The sequence below is a fragment of the Calonectris borealis genome, chromosome 3, assembly GCF_964195595.1.
Source record: "Calonectris borealis chromosome 3, bCalBor7.hap1.2, whole genome shotgun sequence".
NCBI lineage: Eukaryota > Metazoa > Chordata > Aves > Procellariiformes > Procellariidae > Calonectris > Calonectris borealis.
In genome coordinates this window covers 2,233,441-2,253,562 of record NC_134314.1, presented here as the reverse complement: position 1 = coordinate 2,253,562, position 20,122 = coordinate 2,233,441, and the positions used below count along the sequence as shown (strand labels likewise).

Here is a 20,122-nt window from a genome sequence, read left to right as displayed (position 1 = left end):
ATTCTATAAATTTCTCAAGAGAAATGCAGGTTGTGTAACAGGATGATGTTTCTATTTTACATCTTTCCGAAACAAAAATATTTTACATCAAATGAGACAATGTTTTTTATAGAATCATAGAATCATACAGGTTGGAAAAGACCTCTAAGATCATCGTGTCCAACCGTCAACCCAACACACCATGCCCACTACACCATGTCCCTAAGGGCCTCATCTACATGTCTTTTAAATACCCCCAGGGATGGTGACTCCACCACTTCCCTGGGCAGCCTGTTCCAAGGCCTGACCACTCTTTCAGTAAAGAAATTTTTCCTAATGTTCAATCTAAACCTCCCTTATAGAATGGTGGAAAATATTTAAATTGTTTATGATTGTAAAATGACTTTTTCAAATCTGATAATCAATGTGTAACTATTACTCCAAAACTGTATGGCAGCTCCCTAAAATAATGCCATGTTCCAGAAATGTGTTCACAGTACATTTTGCTTCTAGTAAATTTTACCAAGTTGTTTTATGCGGATGTAGTCATTTGACAGGTCTGAACTGTTTTTTGACATCCCGTTCTCATTAAAATCAAATGAAACAACTGTTTCGCACTGTATACGTAGCATTTGTAAACATACATAGGCTCAGTTCCTCTCAGTATTACTGGATATCACAGAACTGCTGTCGTCAGCGTGTGCGCTTGGGTCTGTACCTATATTTACATCAGGTGATGCAGAAACACAGGAGTTCATTCATTCATCCAGCTCTCAGCTAAGCAGTCGTGAGCCGGCTTTAGTCTAGAAGCCGTATTGCAGCATTAAGGTACCGTAGTGCTTGAGCTAATAACACCTTCCTTTTGTGGATTTGGTTTTCCCTATATGAGAGCTCCCGAATGCCAGGAGAGCGGTTGGCATGTTGCTGTGCTCAGGCTGTCCTGAATTTGTGTCCCCCTGCGTTTCTGATGAGAGATGGGGTAGTTAGAGCAGTGTCTGCGCAGCCTGCACCCTCTGTGTACCCATACCTCGGACAGATTAAGTCGTTGCAGTGTATGAGTTTTGATGCCTGTTTTCTGTCTTTTAATATTTGCAGATACTGCCCAGGTGGACCTGATTCTGATTTTGAATATTCAACACAGTCTTACACTGGATATGAGGTATTACTTCGGTCTGCCATAATGCATTGCCTACACTCTTTATAAACTTGGGTTAGGCTGCTCTTTATTTCTACAAATTCACCCACGTTACGAGTATAAAAACCACAAGCAGAATTCATAAACTTCAAGATCTAGAGCAGCTCAACTACAAGACTGGAAATTCTTCTCAATTATTGTAGCAGTTGTTTCTTTCTCCTCACCTTGCTGCTGTTTATACTGTTACACGTGTAATACGCTGTAGAGCAGCAGGAGCGAGCAGCCTGTGACTCTGAGCAGGGCGAGTGCAGCATCGTGGCTGTACCCCATGACTTGCTGGTGTGGGAATTGCTGTTAATCTGCATCTCCAGCTGTGGAAAGCGATGAGTGAGTAAGAGCAGTTGAAGGTGACATTGCTGTCTCCCATGGGACACTGCTGCATGCAGTTTGTTGAAATGAATGCTAGCTGTGATTCCTACGGCAGTTATCAATCAAAATTTTCCTAACTCAACAGTCCGGCAGAAACAGACAGTTTCACTTGAGGCTCAATATGGGTTTAAGGGAAGGATACAGAGAAGGCAGAGCCAGACTCCTCAGAGCTGCCCAGTGGAAGGATGAGAAGCAACAAACATGAGTTGGAATGTGGAAAATTGTGCCTTAATATAAGAAAAGAATGTTTTAACATGACAGTTGTCACACGCTTGAGTAGGAATCTAGAGAGGTTTTGGGAACTCTATTCTTAAAGATAGTCAAACACTGACTGGGCACAGCCCTGAGCATCCTGCCCTAACTGGACCTGCTTTCAGTCCTGTCCAACCTACAGGACCCTGTGGATTAACAAAGGTCAAGCTCTGGAAAAAAGCCCATAATTTAGCTGTTAGTGCCTCTGAAATTACATCTGTGCCCTTATATGTCTGTATTTGCAGTGGTATCTCGCTAAATATATATAAGCAGAATAGCACTCCTCTGTTGTATGCCGAAAGTTTAATAGCAAAAGATCTTTTTGTGACTAAATTATTGTGACTGGTTTTAACAAAACAACTCATAGCTATTTTACAATATAAAGCAGTAAAATGAGGTAAAATACAAACTGGATTCATTTGGTAAACAGTGAAGCAGCATCCGTTTAGTATGGATTTTGTCTGTTACCTGTTTTTCAGTGGCTTGAAACTTGTCCCATTAGTGCTAAGTAGAAAAATCCCGTGTATATTTATATTACTTTATAATTCATGTTGTTCTGGATATGTTACGTTCATTTGTTTAATACTAACAGCATGTGGGAGGTATGCATGATTTAAAGAGTCCTCATTCTTTAGAGCTTTTAATAAAGAGTTATGAAATACCAAACAAATCCAGGATACACAAGATATTTGAAAACCTTATCTTAGAGTATTATTAATAGGCTTACATCAGTTAGTAATATAAAAAGTAAGTTATTGGGGATTTCGATTGAAAGAATATGTTTAAATGAAAGAATATTTGAAGTTTAGACTGAGTCCTAGAGGACACTCCTTGGATAAACTGTTGTGCAAGTCGTGAAGAAAAACTGAAGTGAACAGGACAGAAAAACTTGTATTTTGAAAAACATTTTGTTTGTGATTTTTCTACAATATATTTTGAGACTCACTACAGGCATTCTTTATCTATCCTGCCGTAATGCACTAAAAAATTGAAAAATTGTGTCATTCTCTTTATGTCATATTACCATGTAAGGATAAAAAATGTGTTAAGGAGCCAAATTCAAATTTACAATTGGATAGATTCTCTGGTTGTGAGTTTGAAGACGATAGGGTCCATTAGGATTTGAAAACTTTAGCATTTCAGTGCTAAAAGTTGTCTTTTGTTCTTTTTCACTGTGTGTGGTTTTTTTTAAAAAAAAAAAAGTTTACGAAGTGGATCTCCTTGTGTTTTTTAGCCAACATCCATGAGGGCCATTCGGGCTAGATATGACCCCTATCTCCAGACAAGACACAGAGTGGAACAGGTAAATTTTTACAGTGAAAGGGGAATGCATTGTGATTGTGATGAAAATAATGATAATGCTTTTAATTGCCTGGTGGGCTGAAAGGGTTGTGATCAGCAGCACTAAGTCCAGCTGGAGGCCAGTCTCTAGTGATAGAACCCAGTTGCCAATACTGGGGGCCAGTAGCGTTTAACCTCTCTGTTAGTGACCTGGATGTTGGGACAGAGCACACTGTCAGCAAGTTTGTAGATGATACAGAATTGGGAGGAGTGGATGATAGACCAGAGGATTGTGCTGCCATTCAGGGAGACCTGGACAAGGCTGGAGAAATGGGCTGGCAGGAACCTTTTGAAGTTCAACAAAGGGAAATGCCAAGCCCTGCCTCTGGGGAGGAACAACCCAAGACACCAGTACATGCTGGGGGTTGACCAGCTGGAAAGCAGCTTTACAGAAAAAAGACCTGGGGGTCCTGGTGGACACCAGGTTGACCATGAGCAGCATTGTGGAATTGAGGCAAAGAAGGCCAGCAGCCTCCTTGGCTGCATTAGGATGAGTGTAGCCAGCAGGTCAAGGGAGGGGATCCTTCTGGCCTGAGCAGTGGTGAGGCCCCATCTGGAGAGCTGTGTCCAGTTCTGTGCTCCCCAGAAGAAGACAGACATGAACATACTGGAGCAAGCCTAGCAAAGGGCCACTGAGATGATGAAGGGACTGGAGCACCTGAGAAGATGCTGAGAGAGCCAAGACTGTTTATGCTGGGGAAGAGGAGGCTTGGGGGAATCTTACCAATGTGTATAAATACCTGGTGGGAGACACTAAGAAGATGGAACCAGGCTCTTCTCAGTGGTGCCCAGTGACAGAACAGGACAGGGCACAACGGGCACAAATTGAAACATGAGAAATTCCATACGAACATCAGGAAACAGTTTTTAATTGTGAAGGTGACCAAGCAGTGGACCAGATTGCCCAGAGAGGTTGTGCAGTCTCCATGCTGTGAGATACTCAAAGCCTGTCTGGACACAGTGCTGAACAAACTGCTGCAGCTGATGCTGCTTTGGGAAGAGAGATTGGACTGGGTGATCTCCAGAGCTCCCTTCCAGCCTCAACATTTCATGATTCTATAACTCTATGTTAGCCTGACTTGATCCCCATAGAAGAATGACTTTTAGACCTTTTAATTGTCTAACAGTCATTTCCATTAGATAAATGACAAGTCTTGAACCGCTTATAAGATGTCATCTGTTCTGAACAATACCTGATTACTGATAGGAGATCCTATTACAACAAAATTGTACTGAAATTTTGTGGCAGTTGCTGGTTCTTGGTAATTACTTACATGGAGGATTTAGTACTGAAGTAGTGGCTTTCCTACCAAAATGATTTTTTTTGTATCTCCGCTGGAGAATTAGAAGATCTGATGAGTTTCTCAATCCTGTTCTGCTTTGACTGGTTTCCTGTTTATTTCCGAATCCATTGGAAAATTCTCCATGGATTCAGTGTAGTCGTTTTCTCCCACAAGTTTTTAAGGAAAGTTAAAAGGGACGAAGCAGATGCGAGGAAGCTTTTCCTACTGGCTGTACATAAGGCAGCTTCAGACTGAAACCAGTGTAACTCCCATTAGCAAGATGGTTGGCTCAAATAATTCTGCTTTGTCAAGAAAACCTGTTATGCTGGGCTCAATATAGCTGTACTGTGTTCTTGCAGTAGAAAAATAATTTTTGAGGTTTTTTTGGGGGTGGAATTATAAGAAATCTGTACTAAAGTATTAATGGTTTGTCATTCATGAAAGATACAACAACTAAAGAAGGAAATGCAGTGTAGGAATGTCAGGGTTTTCAGAGAAGTCTTTTAGATAAGTCTCTGATTGGTAACTTTTCCCTGGTACTTTTAATTTTACAGCTGAAGCAGTTGGGCCACAGTGTGGATAAAGTAGAGTTCATTGTGATGGGTGGAACGTTCATGGCCCTGCCTGAAGAGTACAGAGATTACTTCATCAGAAACCTTCATGATGCCTTATCGGGTCACACTTCCAATAATGTAGCAGAGGCCGTCAGGTAAGCATCTTGGTTCTCTTTAATGTAATTATTTGAAAGTGTTCTTTAGCTGATGTAAGAACAGAAAAGACTGAAGACAAAACTTCAGGCTTCATTTTTCTTTGAAAGGCAGTGTTTATCCAAATACGTGTTTAGGCACAGAATATTTATAGCTCAACTTGCAGCATTGCTCTGTGTGCTGCATAGCACCAGCAGAAGATAGGGCCGTGGTTTATCTATTTTCTCATGTAGGAAATGCTAAGCTGCTTCTAATTTCTTGGCATTCCATCTGGACTTCTACCTTTTATGCCTCATCACCTTGATTTGGAGTTGGTGACGAATCATATTGCCGTGGGATTTATTTCCTTTAGCTGGGAAGGGGGCCTGATCCTGGCTTGGAGGGAGGCCAGATGTCAGCTCCTGTAAGGGATGACTCACCCCCGAGAGCGTCAGTGCTCAGGAGCTCCGAGCCCCTCACAGTCTCAAACGCAGTTACCCTTGCAGTATTTTGGCGTGACAGGGAGGTGCTCCTCTTCTCCTTTTACAGTTGATGAACTGAAAATCAGAGGCTGATTTATTTGCGTATGCTTTGTATTTGTATTAAATACATAACTTTCCGGTGCATTTTGCAATATAAAACTGAGAAGAAAAATGAGAAAGATTTGATGTTTTGGAGCTGTTAAAAGTAGGTCAGCATCCCTAATGACAGTTTTAGTTTGCTACCTTGTTGTCGTTCAGTGCAGTGGATTTTCCTTGACACCACTATCATCTACTAAAGAAAGTGGTTTTAAAACTGAGTAGGACTAGCCCTCATTTAGCTTCATGTCTGTCTTCGTATTTTAAAGCTGTAATTTCATTTGGTTTTCCTCTGGAGGGCAGCAAACACTTCTGCTGGTTTTCTTTGGGGTTTTTTTTTCTTTTCATTCAAAGACCAGACAAAAAGTGCTACGCTGCTCTTTCCAAGTGGATTTTATCAAGATAAAAGCACAAACAAGTTGGGAAAAGAATCGCTTTTCTTTTGCTCTAGTGCCCTGGTCACGAGCACAGAAGGACACAGCTCATTATGGAAGAAGGGTGGAGTTTGCAGGTTGTCTATTCAAATCAGTGCTGTGCTTATACGTACGTCAGGTCGTTCAGGATGTGGTTATTCCGTATTTTTTTCTGCTGCAGGTGTCTAGCTAATTTTACTGGACCCCAAATTGCTTTTGGAGTAGCCTGTCCTTTGCTCTGCAGATTATTGAGGAAACTATTTACGACACAGACCGTGTGACCGAGTAATTTTAAGTGCATGCAAAAATGAAGTGACTCTGAAGTCAGCGTACTGCCTTGCAAGCACGCAGATTGGGCAATGTGAGAAAACCTGCACTAACAATTTGTGGTTTTTTCCCAGCAGATAAATAAAGGTTTATATTTTTAACATAAAATTCATGTTAAATGCTTAGTAAATGGAGGTATGTGGGAGTTATTCAAGTTGCACTTCCTAAATATTCTAGAGGCGAGAAAATTGGGTTCAAGATGAATCAGACCTTTTACTTTTTGAGCTTCTTGCATTCAGTTGTTGTACTGTGTCACTGCAGTACTGTTTTGAGATGGTCAATGACGCTTGGAAGAAACGGTCAAGGTTGAATTTATTTCTCTTTGTACATGAGGATTCAGCCCTTCTCCCTCGCTACTTCTATCAACAGAGACCATGCTACATGGGGAATACTGACAATATTTTACTTGGTTTATATTGTGGGCAATGCGTTAGGCGGTAACCTGAGATCTGGTCTCTCTCACCCCTTACTTTGAATGCAGTTATGGTACCCTTGAAATTTTTCCTCCTTGCCCAAATCATTAGTTAATTTTAGATTTTGTACAGTGATTCCCTAATGGGGAAAAAAGACCTTTAGCCAGAATACTTCTTAAAAAGTCTTTCTGAGCATGACCTTTGATTAAACCAGTGCAGCATCTATCTGTATAGGCTTCAGTCCACCTGACTGCGAACACATTTTTTCCCCATTTAGTCCAGTCATTTCTTTACTTTGTCCTAAACTTGAGCTCTGCTTCTATGTCCAATGCTGTCTTTCCAGTGATAGTGATATGCTAACCTATACGGTCTGAATTGTGCGGCACTGAAGGGCTCATCAATCTGGCATCCTCCTCTTGACGTAATTTTGAATTTTCTTCATGTAATACTTTGTCTTGATCAGTTCACTGCAGCTTCTGGTCCCAGTTAATCTGATAAAAAGGATGTGACTCTGTGCAGTTTCAACCAGTACAGTACAACCGTAGCCTGCCATGGAGCTACATAGTGTTCCTCACCAGGAACCGGCATTCGAGTCGGACTAAAGAAGTAAGTCCTCAGACTGTGTTGGCCCTTGGACTCCGGCTGATGTTCTGAGTTGGCTTCTGGCTTTCTTGTGGATTGAGAGTCTTGTAGTGAACCTATCCCCACGTAAATCACACAACTGCAAACCCATATGAGAGAAATGATGTGGGACTGGGAGTGACCTGTCTCGGGGAAGTAGGGCACTGCTCTAGCCAGCTGCTGCCAAATAAATAAGTCTGAAACTGTGGCTTTATAGTCGGTGGAGAGAGCAGGATCTTCATGGGACGGCTCAGAGCATCTAAGCTAGATTGCTGCTTTAAATTGTATCCAGGTAAACTGGGCATCTCACTTGGGATTTATAAATACATCTCCCTTTATACGTGTATTTATAAAGCAGTAGGAGATCCTTTTTGCATGAGTGGACCTGGAGTGAGGTAAGATTTTTGCACAGGTTTTTATGGATGCATGAACGGAACATGAGTGTGGAAGTGACCATATTTACATACATGAACTCGCCAACCAAAAGCGTGATTTTTAAAAAGATAAACTGCTAGGCATTTATAGTGACTGTTTCCAGTGGAGGAAGGAAATTACTTCCCTGAGAAAGTGTTGCTGGTGTGTAGTATTTCTGTAGGACCTCCCTATTGAGGTAATAAACACTTGCTAGACTATTCAGACAGAAGTCTTTGCTTGAGGTGCTTCGGTATGCTTGAGAAATAAGTTGGCCAAGGAATGAGTAAAGAATTGCAGAGCCAGAGGGGATCTTTGTTTTGCACGGAGTGTGTAACGAGACTGAGAAGTTTTAATTTTTATCTGCTGAGAACACCACTTAGGAGAGTTCAATGCACTTCTGTATGCCTATCAAGCAAGGTTGTGGACTTGGTAATAAGCTTCCCTTCTTTAGGAGGAGATTTGTAATTACTGCTAACGAATCACTATAAGATAGATTTTTCTTTTTGTGCACTAGAGAAATACATCTTTCTCTGGGATGAGAAGCCAAAGCGTTGACTTGATCACTGATTGCAGCTGCCTTTGCTCTTTTGTGAGGACAGTGAACCAAGAAGGTGTAAAATACACATGCAAATGAGAATTGCTGCTCCCCATCATTTTACTCCTCTCACCTGACCCATGAGTCATTAGAGGTGCTGGGCATATTTAACTGCCACCATGACTCACCACTTAGCTCCAAGGGCTGAGCACCTCTTCTCTGAGCCAGGATCTGAATTTTAATTAGTGAATGAGGCCAAAGGAGAACTTGCCTGTGTTGAGAAAGGCAGATGTCGGAAAGGTCCCCCTAGGCTATGCGCCCGTGCAGCTCCTTGGACTGCAACATCAAGCCTGGCTTCTCTTAGTGTATTTAAAAATGCAGAGAAATTATTTTTTAAATTTTACTTTAACAATATCGTGCGTTGTCTGATGTTCAATCTGGTCGTAAATCACGTTGATAATGGCAAAGTAAGAAGGGGATAAAATTGCTGGAACCTCATGTTCTGCAATTCAAGTATCTTGTGCACCTGATATTTATGTGACAATATCCACATGCACAGCAGACATAATAACTATTTCCATAATAGGTCCATAATCCAAGACTGCTCGGCTTTACGTCCCCTCATCTGTCAGTAGTCTCTTAAAAGGCTCATTTTCCACTTGCATCATGCGTTGAAGCCCAGAACTTGCAGAAGTGAGTACTGTTGGCTGTGTTTCCTCGTGGAGAAATTGCAGCTCCTAATACCAGACGACACCGTGAGACTGCCTTTTTCTTAGGCTTGTCATCAATTGCTTTTGCCAAGTGTCCTTTTGTATTTCCACCATTAGCTGTGTCTTCTGCTGAGCTGGTGAGCAGGCAGCAACGCTTCCTGCTGCCACAAATGTCTTCATTATGCAAGAGGAAATTTCCTTTAGGTATCCCAAAAGCCATATTGATCTTTTGGCAAGCGGTAAGCAGATAGATCCAGCTACTTTAGAGCCTTTGCTGAAAGAGAAGACACGGGTTTTAAATAACCACTGCTTAGGGCTGGATTATTGTGTGTCCAGTTTAAGACCTCTTAGCCTGTCCGAGGAAGGAAAAAACCCCGAGCACTGGCAGTTTTAGCAGCAGTTGGTCTGATATGTGGAGCTCCTGACGCATTTTAAAACCCAGCTGGAAATCACTCTTCTTGAACGTGCCAGATCAGAGCAACCCATGAAAAATGTGTTTTGTGTGGTTATCAGATGATGTGTTTTCTGGAAAGATCGTAATATTCTTTTCTCAAATACCCGCATTAGGTCTCATGTATAGTAATTCTTCTAACAGAAGCTGCAGTTTCTCCACAAGGAATGCAGTAATTGTGAAGGTTGACAGCTAAGCAACTCCTAATTTTGCTTTTCAATAAACCTACTTTCAGGTCGCTCTTTATTTTCGAACTAAGTCTGTTTTAAATTTCCCAAATAAGACATTAGGAGTTTTGTTAGGAGGCGAAGGTTTCTGCTGGTAAGACTAGTCTTGCTGCTGCCGCTGCTGTAATTTTACCAAGATTTAGCCCCGCTGCTTGACTTTTAGGGCACAGACACGCAATGAAGTTACTTGGGGTAACAAGTGGGCATATTTTATGCCTGTGCTGTTGCAGCTGGCTTTGTGTACATATTTCGCTGGCCCCACTTGTGAGAAATTCTAGTGTACTGTGAATCTCAAGGGAAGAGATTTAAGCAAACGTGCTCGCGGTGGGTTGACCCTGGCTGGACGCCGCGTGCCCACCAAAGCCGCTCTATCGCTGCCCTCCTCAGCGGGACAGGGGGGAGAGAATATAACGAAAGGCTCGTGGGTCGAGGTAAGGACAGGGAGATCACTCAGCAAGTACCGTCACAGGCAAAACAGACTCGACTTGGGGAAATTAGTTTAATTTATTAGCAGTCAAATCAGAGTAGGGTAATGAGAAATAAAAACGAAATCTTAAAGCACCTTCCCCCCACCCCTCCCTTCTTCCCCCCCAGCAGCGCAGGGGGACGGGGAATGGGGGTTGTGGTCAGTTCATCACACGTTGTCTCTGCCGCTCCTTCCTCCTCAGGGGGAGGACTCCTCACACTCCTCCCCTGCTCCAGCGTGGGGTCCCTCCCACAGGAGACAGTCCTCCACGAGCTTCTCTAACGTGGGTCCCTTCCACGGGGTGCAGTCCTTCAGGAGCAGACTGCTCCAGCGTGGGTCCCCCACGGGTCACAAGTCCTGCCAGCAAACCTGCTCCAGCGTGGGCTGCTCTCTCCACAGGGCCACAGGTCCTGCCAGGAGCCTGCTCCAGCGTGGGCTTCCCACAGGGTCACAGCCTCCTTCGGACATCCACCTGCTCCAGTGTGGGGTCCTCCACAGGCTGCAGGGGGATATCTGCTCCACCGTGGACCTCCATGGGCTGCAGGGGGATATCTGCTCCACCGTGGACCTCCATGGGCTGCAGGGGGATATCTGCTCCACCGTGGACCTCCATGGGCTGCAGGTGGATATCTGCTCCACCGTGGACCTCCATGGGCTGCAGGTGGATATCTGCTCCACTGTGGACCTCCATGGGCTGCAGGGGGATATCTGCTCCACTGTGGACCTCCATGGGCTGCAGGGGCACAGTCTGCCTCACCATGGTCTTCCCCAGGGGCTGCAGAAGAATCTCTGCTCCAGCGCCTGGAGCACCTCCTGCCCTCCTTCTTCACTGACCTTGGTGTCTGCAGGGCTGTTCCTCTCACATGTTCTCACTCCTCTCTCTGGCTGCAATTGCCCAGTTTTTTTTTTAACCCCTTCTCAAATATGTTATCCCAGAGGTGCTACCACCGTTGCTGTTGGGCTTGGCCTTGGCCAGCGGCAGGTCCGTCTTGGAGCCGGCTGGCATTGGCTCTGTCAGACATGGGGGAAGCTTCTAGCAGCTTCTCACAAAAGCCACCCCTGTAGCCCCCCCCACGACCAAAACCTTGCCACGCAAACCCAATACAATGCTTTACCTTGCAGTCAGTATAGGCAAAGAAGATGCTCTCCTACAATTCAGATGGCTCAATTGACATATGGTTGCTTGTTACACTAATGTATCTTAATTGTGCTTTCTGAGTACTAATTGTGACTCTAGCAAAAATAACCGAGGGCTTTGACTCACTAGCTCCAGTGATTCATGCTGGGGTGATTTAAGAGGTTACTGTTCTCCTTTTATCTACCTTGACCCTCTGCTTGAGGTTACCGCTTCCAAAACTGGCAGCTAAACATAGTCATCCACCCTTCAGTTGCCAGAGTTCACCCTGTGGCAAATTAATGTAATCTGGACCGGATAGCGATTTAAAAAGATACGCTACTTCTTTGGCTGCGGGGAGCCCAGCCTGTTAAATTGCCCCGCTACAAATTGCCAGAATTTGATAGTCAGATCTCACCTCTTGACTCGCCGTAACGAGTAGGTACTGTGACAGGTAGGCTCTTGCAGCTCTAGCAGCTCCAGCCCAAACCGCTGTAATTGTTGGCTTAAGCTCCTATTCTAGCAGTAATTTGGGCAGCCGAGGTGTGTGGGTTCTGCATCCCCTCCCGTGCAGGCAGCAGTTTCTGGCAGAGAAGGAAGTGAATAGCAGGAGGCAGCAACATTGCAAATTGCTGTGGCTGTATCCGTCAGAGCTTGTCTGTCAAATCCCTCGGGACATCTGACTGGGCAGTGGTTTTTCTGTGCCAGGCGGGAGATAACTGGCTATTGTTTTAATGCCAGATCCTTTACAGCAGAGATTCTGCCTAAATTTCCTTTTATTCCCAGAGACTTGGAGACTAGTTCCTAATGTTTTGGAGAAGCAGGTAGATTTTCTTCGTTTTCCAGCTTTGGATGCGACTCTTCCATGGTGCAGGAGCCATGTTTGCCATTAAAACTTGTTTGTTGCTGAGTGTTTACCCCTAAATGCCTTCAGTACCGATAATGTCTTTCCAGCTTGCAGAATTTGAGGAAATTTACCCCAAAGGTGGCTGGCCTTTGGTATCCTGTTACTTTTGTGTTGCTTATTTTCAACTGCAAGACCCAACTTTTAGCTGCTGAAGTGTGTGTTATTTGGAAGATATATAAGTGAAAGTCATTTCATCAGATCCTAATCTTGTTACAGGTAGCTGTTCATCTTTTTCCTTCCTGCAGCTATGGAAAGTGATTGCTTATCCGGTTATCTGTCCTGTTCAGTACTTCCGCAGCATTTTCTCCTGCATGTAAAATATTCAGGTTTGTGACTGAACGTAGACAACTAGGGAAGGTAGATATGAGGAAGCCATACCCACATATTTCTGTGCATGTGCAACAGCACATCTGGTATTATGTGACTTTAGGTTTTCTAAGGTGGATGCTGGAACCAAATATATCTTCGTCAAAGGTTTATGAGGTGGTAGTGTTTATTCACAACAGAAATTTGAGCTACACCAAATTTAGCAGTATTTGTAAATGCTGTTGATCCGTATTTTATCCTACGCTGGTGGAAGGGGTGATGGCCCTAGCGGTCATGACATTGTCAAAGCTAAATAATGAATTTCAGTGCCTTTTTTGTACAATTTCAGCAAATTACTGCTGAACACCTGCCAAAGGGAATACTTTTCTCATTTTTGCTGCTTCACTGCTGTGCGTGTGTAATTTGGCAAGCATAACAAGTTCTCCGGTGACCCGCACTAAAATGTTAACACTAGGATGGGGTCTGAGTGGTCAGCTGGGATTGGTAACTGGAGATGGAGTTTTATTCGTGGCTTGGTCACCTGTATGAATATGAACCTGGCCTGATAATTATTTGGTTCTAGTTCAATTGGTGCTGGTGATCCAAAGATAATGTCAAGAAGAGACGGTGTGGCACGTACTAAATAAGCTTTCTGGGTTAATTTCCAACCTGACACAGAAAGTATTACACCATCCTGTGTATTACAGAAGTATTGCCTTGGTGCTGTTGCATTCTGGTTTTCCAAGTGTGCAGAAGATCAAACATTAGCGATTGCTTTGAGCTCCGTAAGGATGCAAGTGATCCTAGACTGATGCTCCCACGCCCTGGAGAGCTAACATGGGACCCGCGCTACCTTTTTTCCTTCTTTCAGCACAGATTGCTTTCCAACCCAAATTAAAATGGGCTGGTGAAATAGTGAGATGCAGTTTATGGTTCCCTCAGCTGTGCTGTGCTTGCCTCATTGATATTGTAAACTGAGATCCACTGCCTTTCAACAGTGCTAAATTAATTTGAAAGAAAAGTCATTTTCTAGTAACATGGTGGGTGCAATAGGCATGCAAAAAAAAAGGCAGGTTTCATTTTCATATTTTTATGGAAGGATGTCAAGAAGTGGTTTTCCTGTGACTGTTTTGCCAACGCTGTACTAGGCAGAGCAGAGGTTGCTTGCTTTTGAAATACGTCTTTCTGCAATGCATTGCAGCTAATGCGCTCTGGGACCCCGTGCCTCCTCATGGCCCATCAGTTTGCGAAGTCAAGTACTCCAAAGCTGGGAACTGGCAAAGCTGGGGGTGTTTGTGCAGCCTTAATTTGGTCACCCCCTGTCTGGGCCTTGGATTATACGATTACCTACTTTTTTCTCTTTCTGCAAGACCTTTGTCTGGTTTGCCTCCAGAGATCGATTGTGTGCTGCTCTAAAAATTCAAAAATGAGTGGGAAGGGCCTGTGTTCCTTCAATATAAGTAAGATTCACCTTTTCTCTGACAGCTCTGAGGTGAGATGTGGGTTCGGCTTGTGGGTTAGGACAGCTCAGTTCAGGTGTTCCCCTGTGAACCGGGTGCCTGATCTCCCCTTTCAGCCGGAGGAGACGTAGTCAGCGGAGATGGGTCTGCGTCGCTCTCTGGGCTCTGGGAGATGAGAGCCCCAGCTCAGTGTAGGTGTTTGCATCCATGAGCTGGATCCCGCACCACCAGTCTTGGCTTCGTTGCAGGCTCGGGCAGGAGGTGTTTTCTTCTTCATCTCTGACTTCTAACTCCTTGAGCTGTGCTGGTTTTTGATGCAGCATTGCTTTTTGCAAGATACTCCTATTTCTTCCAGCGTTGGTTCTTGGTCTCATTCTCCTTTCCAGGTCTTTGCTTTTCCCCACCTCCTAGGAAGACACAAGAGGTCACTCACCTTTGGTTGTACTCTCTTTTTCTGTTCTGTCTCCTCTCTGGCGTATTTGTCTCGTCGTAAGCCAGGTTGTCCCATTCACAGGAGGTTGTAGCCATGATAGGAAATGTTTGACTTCACTCCTGAGCAGGAACTTGCTTTTTGGGACCAACACATCTTCCCTGGAGTGGCGGGGGATGTCTGTGCCTAGAGAGGATGCAGTTTTAAGCTACTGTAGCAGCTAAAAGCTGAGATACTTTTCCAAAGCAATGAGCTCAATCACCATTAAATTTGGGTAGCTGTTGGCACCTTGGTTGGAGCTACGATGGACGGTAAATGGAGCCGGGGAGATGGCACGGTCAGTTCTCGTAGTCTACTGCAGCAAGCCTCTTCCTGAACGTCTGGTTTTACAAGCAGGGAGAAAACAAGCGCATGTATGTTTTTGTAGCACTTTTTTTGAGAGAGATCATATTGCAGCTTTATAGGTGAGGCAGTTGCTTTGGCAAGAGAACAAGATTAGCTAAACTGTAGCTTTTCACTGGCAGTTTTGGCTGATGACTGCTTTTTATTGGCTCTGTTTATAATTTTATTGATACAATTTCTTCGTTTCCTCAAAGCAGCAATCAAGCTGTTTTCCTTCCTCAAGCTAAATGTTTATATCGGAGTGTCAGATGGAGGTGAGATGAATTCTGCTTAATAGGTAGATGCAGAAACTACGAAGCAAGGTCTTTACTGGACACTGTCTTTATGCAACAATAGCTTTTCGGGCATTTAGTTGTTGGAACTATAAGCAGCACCGCAGCGACAGAAGTGGTTATTTTCCTCAATAACAGCTAGGAAGTGGTTGTTACTAAGAATATGCAACTTTCCTTAGGTCACAGTGAGTCAATATCAGAACTGAAATTGGAATTAGTTTTTTTTTTTAATACATATAAATCTCACCTAGTGCTGTCTCTCTCATCAGCTGTAGCACGAAAACCTTGAACTTCAGTTTAGATTTAATAAAAGAGACTGTCGTGTCATTTCTTTCATAATTTTAGATATGAGGATTTTTTTCTCCCAAATCCCTTTTTAACCTGGGTCTATAACTATATATTGACTATTCCATGGTAAACTGTCTATATAATTATGACCTAATCATTGATCATATTGATTTGGCAACAGACATTTAAATTTTTGCTCTCTCAAGTTTCCCTGAACTAAATTGCACAGCAAAGAAGTGAGAAATCAAGGGCAACTGTTGGGCATCGCCTCGTGCAAGTTTTATAGCAGTTTTTGTTTCACTGTCTGTAGCAGGCTGATGAGCTGCTTGCACTTCGGTGTCACTGTGGTGACATGGTTTGTTGTTCATGGGATGTGTTATCTGCTTCTGTACACTTGGATAAAAAGAGAAAGGGACGTAGAGTAAAACCTGTCCTGTGGGAATAGCTGATATCAATTGCCTGGTAAAGGTGGAATTTAACTAAAGGTCAAATAAAATTGTACTGGAATCCACATAAGGGACAGCTGAAATGGGACTAAGAGCTACTTATTTTTAGATTTTATATTGCTTGGTGAAAAGATACCAGGAAGGTAAAATTGACCAAAATGAAATATTAACCAAACGCAGCCTACAGCCTTCTGCTTTTCTGCCCTTGAAATACTGTGTGGGTTAAGGCCACCACACTGCACAAAGCTGATGCTTGAAGCAAAGGGTGGGACTCTGTATTTAGTGTTTATCCTGGATTACTGGACAGAAATTCCCAAATTGTTACTGAGAAATGCATTTGATTCTTTCTAAAACTTCATAGCTTAAAGTGCCTCCAATTTTCTCTCATTGTGCTGAGCATATTTTTTCCCAAGCTTTTCTTCTGCATTGTAAACTGACAAATGGTTTTGAAAATAATACTGTTTGGGGTTGATAACCCTCATGCATGGGCTTTTTTCCCCACTTCAGACATGATTTTGGTGCTTTTGGTAGCCTGGGAGGGCATGTAATTACTTGTCAACTGTTTTCTTAAATAGGAGAGGAGCTGCTGTTGGGCACTGGAAATCTTGCCTGCTTTTGTAGCGAGCCCAGAGCTTCGTAGCGCCTTCAAGCTTCTGGTCATCTGAACCCCTTCCTTTTTGCAGTTTTATCAAGACTTTCAGATTGACATTCATGGCTTCTTTTCTTTAGCTGTCATTTTCAAATGCCATTAGTGGTAATCAAAGGAGATGAAAAGTCTGTACAAGCGTCCTGGGAGCAAGGACGGGAGTTTTAGAACGGCTGGTTGAGCGCACAGGCAACCACCTATCATTTCATCCACATGTGGCTCATTGATCTGCTTGTCACGGCTGCTGAAAACCCAAGCTGGAATGATCAGCACGGTGTGTTGGACTAGCTGCATCTTCCACATATGAGATGGATGGTTGGTTTTTTTACTGGCATTCATATACCAGTCTGAAATTTAAAATGTCTGGCTCGTGGTGAAGGAAAGTGTGTACACGGCTCATGTAATAGATTGAGCATGGGCTTAGGAAGTGGACGTTTTACAAGCACTTTTATGTATTTTCTTCTTTCAGACATCTTGGAAAAAGTTGTGTTTTGCTGATGTGTTGGACCTCAATTGTCCTTATTAGGATAACAGTTTTTGTTTTCTTTAGCTGCTAAAAACCAAACCGCCTCCCTCTTTATGTAGAATGAGTATAGAGAGGTTCTTGTTTCCATAGTACACGTTTTCATGTTATGGCAGATGAACTCTTTTCCTCTGAATACTTGAAATGGGCTAACATTTCAATGAAACTTCTGGGTTGTAGTTGTTGTCTTTGAAGCGTTTGACAAATAAGTGTAACTTTACTTGGATTTCCAAAAATGAGGTCCCTCACCAAAACCTATTTAAAGATTGTGGGAATAAGAGTGAAGGCCTCACATGCATAAATAACTGAAAGATATTGGGAAAGGGAATAAATGATCTATTTACACAACAGAGGAAGATTATTAGTGGTGTCCCAGAGGAATCTGTGCTGGAATAGGTGGTCTTGACCATTCTGGGTGGGTGGTGAAGGGGCAGGTGAAAATTAGTGTAGGTATAGAGCAATGTGTATGAGAAAGATTTTTCCTTATTTTACTACAGAACAGTGAGCTCCAAGTTGGCTAATGCCACTCAGGAACAAAATTTTAAAGTTATAGTAGATAACCATGAGAAACACAGGCTTGATGCTTGGTATTAGTTAAAAGACCAACTCAGTGTGAGGAATTATAACAAAGGGAATAGAGAGCAAACTGGGAAATATTGTTATGCTATCACGTAATTCAGCAGTGCCTTCACAGCTTGAGCCTATGTTTCGTTCTTCTTTTTAAAAATATAGGAGGGGAGAAGGAAAATAATACTGTGGAACTGGGGAAAAATATTTGAGAGTGATATAATAGAGATTTATGAAATCCTGAGCGGCATGGAGAAGACAAAAAAAGGGTAAACGTTGATTATCTCCTACAGCACAAGAACTAGGGCTATCAGATGAAATGGGAATTAAATACAAAGGAGGCACTTCTTTGTGCAGTACATATTTAGGCTGAGGAGCGACCAAACACATTCACGGGAATAATATCCATTGAGAGCTGCTAAGTCCTGAAGATACCTGCTACTACTAAAGACATCACCTCTGGATCAGGGAGTACCAGAAGAGGAAATAATTTGCAACTGTGAGAGCGTTCAAGGAAAGTACCGCTGCAGCTTGCCCTGCTTCTACTGCTCTAGTCTAAGCATCTGCAACAGCCCTGAGTGGATGGGATATTGGGCTAAATGGACCTTTGGACTTGCCCCAGGCACTGTTCATGTGTTTCTGGAGCGTGCAGGTCCCTTCTTCCACCTCCAGACCAGGTCAGTTTGTCAGTGCACCCCAGTTGCTGTCTGAAGGTGGTTCGGAGTCTCGGGTCTCCCTAAGCCTGGGTGCGAGGAAGCCGGTAGCTTGTGTCGCTGCTTCTGTTCTGGGAGAAATGTGAAGATTTAGGTCTCCAAGGATGTATTTTGGCTCTGCTCACTGGGACAGGTTTGAGCTAGCATAAGGGAGAAGGAGATAAACACACTCTTGCCCATATTAGCCTTGTTTCAGCTTTTTTCCTTTAAACCCTTAATTTTGACAGACATAGGTAAAAAAAGAGGTTGCAACTCGGCTCCTGTTAGACCCACACGTATGCGATTTTTCTTTTTCGAAATATTTCACTCCAGCATATGGTTATTCATCCTGGTGTTTTCAGTTACGGCTTGCTAATAATTTGTTGCAGAAAAAAACATTATCTATATCGCTCTTGCCTTGAACTTGATGGATGGGAGCTTAGAAAATAAGCCTGCAGTATCAGAAGGTCCTGTCGGGGTTTTCTGTTCAGTGTCCTTTTTGTGCCTCCTGAGCTAAGACAAACCTTTCGGGGCCTGCTCAGATGTCCTCCGAGAATAGGCAGTGATCACGGCTTTCGAAAGAATTGTTCATTTATTAGCCCAGCACGGTAAGAGCAGAGCAGCTCTCGTGCACGCCTCTGTCCTGGCTGTTGTGAACGGCAGGGTCTCTCCAGCAAAGCTCCAGCCTCTGTGCCCAGAGGTCCTCTACATGACGTTGCTCTATGAAAGCTGTGAACGATATAAAAATAAACCAAACAACCCCCACCCTCTTCCCTCTATAGCCAACATCATTACCTCCTTGTCGTTACAGCCAGGCGTTTAATTAGTCCATGCAAATAGCCCTACTTTGATTAGGCCTGAAGTGTGTTAACGTAACTGCGCTGCTTCTGCTCACGCTGTGCCTTTTCTTTGGAGGATTTTCGGATGTCGGATCTATTCATTGTGGTTACAACTTGGTAAACAAATTAAGAAAGAGAGAAAACTGGTAAGTTCTAGGTTTTTTGCTTTAGGATAGATACTATTTTGAACACAGATCCTATCCTGGATTTCTAACACCAAGTGACACAGCAGGAGGGAGCATAATTACGTATGACTTATCTGCTAGTGGCATTTCACGAAAAAAAAGGATTTGTTCTCACTTATCTTTTAGCAGGTATAAATACTGTTACTTTATCAAAATTGGAAAATTATATTTTAGTCAATAAATGACTGTATTTTAAGTAACTGTAGGTTTTTCAGTATTTGAAAACTGAACTTTGGGAAACTGGTGCTGCTAAGAAACCAAAGCAGCCTGCCGTACTCCTGGTAGTGGTGATAAAGAAAACACTGAAATGTTGTAATAAAAAGGGAGCAGTATGAAGCCAAATAACTGGCATTTGAGCTTTCACAAATATCTGCTCTGGGCAATCATCAAACATACAATTTTTGAAACATATCAAAAGATGAGTAAGATGCCACCTGTTTTGTTTACTAGCAGGAAATTGTAGATATTGAATTAATTATTGCTAGCTGTGTTTCAGAGATTGGCATTGTGATAAAGCAGAGCTATTAGAGATCAAGAAAGGGAAGGTCATTTAAGTAATAGGCGAGGATGTGGTACATAAGATACTTGTATATTATATCAGCAGTTTCCCCTTCAGAAACCCATGGTGTCACTTTTTGTCTTAATTCCACCCGTATAGACATCGTTGTCTGTCTTGAACACCTGTAATTGTGTTACTCCTAGGACCATGCTCCATGTAGTCAAGGGCACAAGAAGTTTTTCTTCCAAGATGTTAAATTTGTTTGAGATGCTGGATGTTCACAATC

At 43.0% G+C, this 20,122-nt stretch overlaps 1 protein-coding gene across 3 annotated transcripts in view; it reads left to right on the top strand.

Moving 5' to 3' along the window:
* Nucleotides 1-20,122, top strand: part of ELP3 (elongator acetyltransferase complex subunit 3) — a 92,710-nt gene that overhangs the window by 5,890 nt on the left and 66,698 nt on the right. For all 3 annotated transcript variants that reach the window (XM_075144801.1, XM_075144800.1, XM_075144799.1), the window contains exons 5-7: nt 1,075-1,138; nt 3,030-3,098; nt 4,974-5,128. In XM_075144801.1, the coding sequence (XP_075000902.1) occupies nt 1,075-1,138; nt 3,030-3,098; nt 4,974-5,128 (288 nt within the window). The remainder of the gene's footprint in view (nt 1-1,074; nt 1,139-3,029; nt 3,099-4,973; nt 5,129-20,122) is intronic.